Source organism: Trachymyrmex cornetzi, unplaced genomic scaffold, assembly GCF_001594075.2.
Source record: "Trachymyrmex cornetzi isolate Tcor2-1 unplaced genomic scaffold, Tcor1.1 scaffold991, whole genome shotgun sequence".
In the NCBI taxonomy this organism is placed as follows: domain Eukaryota; kingdom Metazoa; phylum Arthropoda; class Insecta; order Hymenoptera; family Formicidae; genus Trachymyrmex; species Trachymyrmex cornetzi.
Genome location: NW_017300345.1, coordinates 126685 through 132354, shown reverse-complemented (window position 1 = coordinate 132354; position 5670 = coordinate 126685). Strand labels below are relative to the sequence as shown.

At 36.6% G+C, this 5670-nt stretch overlaps 1 protein-coding gene across 1 annotated transcript; it reads left to right on the top strand.

Moving 5' to 3' along the window:
* Nucleotides 1–1719: 1719 nt before the first annotated feature.
* Nucleotides 1720–5664, top strand: LOC108770274 (4-hydroxybutyrate coenzyme A transferase). Its single transcript, XM_018521769.1, has 6 exons — nt 1720–1725; nt 2179–2359; nt 3397–3636; nt 3710–4114; nt 4204–4470; nt 5321–5664. The coding sequence occupies exons 1-6, from the start codon at nt 1720–1722 to the stop codon at nt 5503–5505; spliced, it is 1284 nt and encodes a 427-aa protein (XP_018377271.1). The 3' UTR covers nt 5506–5664.
* The last annotated feature ends 6 nt before the right edge of the window (nt 5665–5670 follow it).

Genomic DNA, 5670 nt, shown 5'->3' with positions numbered 1-5670 from the left:
TAGCGGTGGAAGAGAGAAGGTTTTCGAAGATGCAGAATTGGAGGCATTACTTGATCAAGACTCGTGTCAGAATCAAGAAGAATTGGCACGATCATTGGGAGTGACTCAACAAACCATTTCAAAACGCCTCAAACCCATGGGAATGATTCAGAAGCAAGGAAATTGGGTGCCGTACGAGTTGAAGCCGAGAGATGTTGAACGGCGTTTGTTTGCTTGTGAATAGCTGCTTGAAAGGCAAAGACGGAAGGGATTTCTGCATCGCATTGTGACTGGGGACGAAAAATGGGTTCATTACGATAACCCCAAGCGTAGAAAATCATGGGGAGTTCCCGGTCATGCTTCCACGTCGACGGCCAAACCGAATATTCACGGCTCCAGGGTCATGCTCTGTATTTGGTGGGAGCTCGGCGTAGTGTATTATGAGCTGTTAAAACCGACTGAAACAATCACAGGCGATCGGTATCGAACGCAATTGATGCGTTTGAGCCGAGCATTGAAGGACAAACGGCCGCAATACAACAAGAGACACGATAAAGTGATGTTGCAGAATGACAATGTTCGACCCCATGTTGCGAAAGTGGTCAAGACATACTTGGAAACGTTGAAATGGGAAGTCCTACCCTCCCGCCGTATTCTCCAGACGTTACTCCCTCTGACTATCACTTGTTTCGATTAATGGCGCACGGCCTGGCTGACCAGCATTTCCGGTTTTATGAAGAAGTAAAACATTGGATCGATTCGTGGATCGCCTCAAAAGATGATCAGTTTTTTCGACGCGGCATTCTACGCTGCCTGAAAGATGGGAGAAAGTAGTGGTCAGCGATGGACAATACTTTGAATCATAAATGTATAACCAGTTCTTTACAATAAAGCCTCGAATTTCGGAAAAAAAACGGCGGAAGCAAAGTTGTATACCTAATATTTTCTTAAAGTACATATTTTCAAAAATATTCCCTGTAAATTTCAAGTCGATTCGACAAAAATTGACGAAGTTATGTGAGTTTAAAGGTATACTGGTTTGAACGTTTGAAGCAGGTATTTTACGTGAAATTGCGTATTTTTTTTTTAATTTTGTACAGTCCAAACTATTGGGGGAAAATGTAGGGGATTTGATTCTAGCTGTTAGGGGTTTTTAGGGGATTCTAAGATATGTTTTAGGAGATACCTTTCAAAATCACTTGGCAAACTTCAAACGCATTTTTCTCAAAACCGCATTTTTAAAATCGGTGACCAAAATATCTCGAGAACCGCTGCATCGATCAAAATTAAATTTGGTAGGCTTCTTTAATACTAAAAAATCTAGTGCCCGATCGTGGTTTTTTTTTTCGTTGCTTATTTTTTTTTTACTGATAAAAAAACGAGCGAACTTTGGTAGAAGAATCGTACCTTCGAATTTGAACAGCCGCCATTTTGTCACAAATAAATTTTTCAAAAAAATGAACGATCGGGCACTAGATAATCTTATATATTAACTAAATTTGTCGGATTTTTTTATTTGAGATAAACCATCTCAAAACTAGAATGGTCACCGCAAAACGCTTCTAGAAAAACTGCTTCTGGGAGATTACTCACATCTTCCTTATTTATCGATATTTTTGAATAAAAAAAATACTGAATTATCCTCGAAATACATATATTTTGAAAACATAAACGTTCATTTCAAAAGCATTTCAAGTTTTTCCAAAAAAAACATTCCCAAAAATACATGTTTTTCCGACCATGCAGGTAGGCATAACCCCTTAAAATGTACTTGTCGCTGGTGTATTTCATGTCCAAAGCTGGAAAAAATAAAAAATTACACATTTCTTTATCCATTTTTATCTCAGTATGGCGACCAACGTTGAAAGTAAAATGAATAAAGAAATCTAATTTTTTATTTTTTTCAGCTTTGGACATGAAATACACCAGCAACAAATACATTAGCATGTACATATATTTTAATCGTGGAAAAGGAATTTTTATTCTGTGAAACCACTACGAAGAAATTCGACAGAAACGAAAATGTCGAAAACGTTAATTTTATCGATCATATAGGCGGCTCTAGCATCCCCTTAACACACTTTATCCATCCAGCCATACCATACTCTTTGGGTTTACAAATTTTTCTATTTGATCTCAGTGCCGATTTAATTTCGAGTAAATTTTGCTTTGATGGAATCTTGATTTGTGCATTGAAAGAATGTTTCTCAATTCTTTTTATTTGCAGATCAGGTGGTGTACGTTCAGGGTGCGGCCGCGACACCCGTTGAATTACTAAGAGCGATGACCGACTACGGGGTACGCTGCGATGTAAGAAATGTCCGTTTATATCACATGCATCTCGAGGGAGCTGCTCCGTTTGCTAAGCCAGAAAACGCAAGTACGTTACATTCGTGCTTATACGTAATCTCTTGCTGTTTTTCTTATAATATCTCAATAACAACTCGCATTTAACGCGTTGTTTTGTTCCTCACACTTTTTGCGCCGCACAGCTGGCTCTGTACGGCTGACTTTTGTTTCTTTTAACTCTATTTTGCATAATTTTATACCTGAATAAGTTTGTATGTAAAGGAGGATGTTAAGCTAGGACCGTTGTTCGGCCAAAATGTAAAAATTCCGAGATGTACAAAATATATATCTGATACATCATATTAAACCGTTAAGCGGATTTGAATGGTATGTATATCGCTTATATATTGGGGAAACATCAGAATCATGGGAAAATTTACCGTTAAAATTCTTAGATTTAGATCTAAAAAAGTGATTATATAGAATTTGTTCAATAAATACTACATATTTTTTCAGAATATATGTAGTAACGCATACTGGAGATATTAAAAGTATTTAAAAAAAGACAATGATAACGCTTTTCATAACTTATTAGAGCTGCATTCCACTTGACGCTCACAACGCTCGCGACTATCATTTGTCTTTACTTTTTGATAAGCAATAAGGATGAAATGATTTCACAAACGTTAAAAGCGTCTGGTAATAGGCTCAATTCTTGTCTTTTTCTTACTTTTTCAATAAACGTGATAGCATAAATATGATAGATTTATTTGTTTTGACGATTTCTCCCACGTTCCCGACGTTTTCTCAAAATAAGCGATATACCATTCGACTCCACTTGTAGCCGTTTAATATGATGATAATTGGTATATCTCGGAACTATTTTCATTTTAGCCAAAAAAAAACGGCCCTAACTTAACATCCTCTTTTTAATTTCTTTTGAAAATTTGAAATTTACAAATATGCTTTGTTTTGAAGAGAGATTTTTTAAAAATCAACTTCAAGAAATTTAGAAAAAAAAATTAGATTTATGCTGAAAAAAATCGAAATTAATTAAAAGACTTTAAAAATAAAATTTTTGTATAATAAACTTATTTTTATAAATGTAATGCGTTTATAAATGTTTAGAGCACTTTAGATCAATTAGCTTATTCATCGGTGGCAATGTGCGATCCGCGGTGAACGCAGGCAACGCTGACTGCGTTCCCATTTTTCTGCACGAGATTCCGCGTCTCTTCAAGGAGGGCTATGTAAAGCCTGACATCTCTCTTATCCATGTGTCCCCACCGGATGAAAAGGGTTACTGCTCCTTCGGCACCAGTATAGACTGTGCTCGGTCCGCTGTGAGTTATTCCAAACGTGTCATAGGTAAATCTTGGAACATTTTCGCAATTAATCTCTTTTGGTAACAGAATTTAAAGAAAATTTAAATTTTTTGCAGCTTTAGTCAATAAATACATGCCTAGGACCTTCGGTGACGCTCTCATTCATGAAAGTCATTTGGATTTTGCCGTGGAATATCACAAACCACTGCCAGTTCATCCGGTGAAAGCGCCTTCCAAGGCTGAGCAGATGATCGGCAAACATATCGCCGAGAATTTGGTGGTAAATGGTGCCACATTGCAGCTGGGTATTGGCAGTATACCTGACGCTGTATTGTCCTTGTTGGGTAACCACAAGGACTTGGGTGTTCACAGCGAGATGTTCAGCGATGGCGTAGTGGATCTTGTGAACAAGGGTTGCATCACAAACAATCAGAAGACGATACACCAGGGCCGAATTGTTGGCTCATTTTGCGTGGGTTCAGAAAAGCTTTATGAATTTATGGACAACAATCCTTTCATAGGTCAGTTCGTCTGTATTCGTCTTTTATTTGTAATATTATTGCTAGTTTTCAAAATAACAGACATATTTGATAGTTTTTGTCTCTTACAGAGATGTTAGCGGTAGATTACGTTAATGATCCTAGAATAGTTGCCAAGCAACCGAAGATGACGGCCATTAATTCATGTATTGAAGTGGATATCACCGGTCAGATTTGTGCGGACAGTATTGGTACGAGAATGTATTCCGGTTTTGGTGGACAGTTAGATTTTATCACAGGCGCCGCGATGAGCGAAGATCGACAAGGAAAACCAATCGTAGCGCTTCAATCAGTCACCTCTAAAGGCCAAAGCAAAATACAACCGGTTCTAACATCAGGTAAGTAGATGAAATCACTTTTAATGGTGCGCAAATTCTTTCTAAATTAATATTTAATAGGTAATAAACAAATAATATACATTAACGTTTCGACTATTGATTTTAGCCATCTTCAGAACAATATTAAATCCCATCCTAATAATTTCTCCCTATGGTAGTACTCCTTAATCCAAAAATAATGATATGTTCATAGCACACGAAAAGATATTGAACTCAAACATAAGCTCCGTGCACTGCCGCTCAGTCACAAAAATCCATAATTAATGGTGGAAATTGTCAGATCGTTACAATAAATTAAAACGAAATAGAGACGTCAACGCTCTTTTACAGTCAATTTTATAATGATCAATTTTATAAAATTGAGCTCAATATCTCGGCCAAGAAGCAAGGTAACTTCGTGGACCGAAGATTGTGCTTCCCCATGAATTCGTGTACTATGGACATATCATTATTCTTGGGTTAAGGAGTACTACCATAGGAAGAAATTATTAGGGTAGGATTTAATATTGTTCTGAAGATGGCTAAAATCAATAGTGGAAACGTTAATGTATATTATTTGTATATCATCTATTAAATATTAATTTAGGAAAAATTTGCGCACCATTTATAGCATTGACTCCATATTAGCCCCTTTGTAATTAATTTTTTATTTGCAACTATAAGGAATTCAATTACTTTATTAATTTTAATATATTGTATTATTTATTTGAAATAACTTTTTTAATTAAAACATGAATGTTTTCGAAAACATTAATGATTTTATAATCATTAAATTTCGCATTGATTTTAATAATTGCAAATTTATTAAATAAATCGTAATCAAAATTGTTTCATCATGTTATACTAACAGGTGCTGGAGTAGTCACCAACAGAGCGGTGGTGCGATATGTAGTGACAGAGCAGGGAATTGCCAGTCTATTCGGCAAAAGTCTTCAACAACGTGCATATGAGTTAATTCAGGTGGCTCATCCCGATCACAGAGAAGCGCTCGAGAAAGCGGCGTTCGAACGCCTAAAAGTGATGCCCGCCCCATAAACTAAAAAGCGCATGATGTAGGAAACATATTTAATAGCATTTTACAATCGGTCTCCCGTGTACTTTAACTATGCACAACAGCCAACTATCAAAGTATCGCAAAGTGTCTTGTACAACATTGTATATGCTCTCTTACCAGAAGACAATTCACCGGCCTTCTAGAAT

Excerpts from the sequence above, each read along its gene's own strand:
- LOC108770274 (XM_018521769.1), top strand. Across the intron at positions 4,115-4,203 it reads GGACAACAATCCTTTCATAG|AGATGTTAGCGGTAGATTAC; the intron begins GTCAGTTCGTCT and ends TGTCTCTTACAG. Across the intron at positions 4,471-5,320 it reads ACAACCGGTTCTAACATCAG|GTGCTGGAGTAGTCACCAAC; the intron begins GTAAGTAGATGA and ends TTATACTAACAG.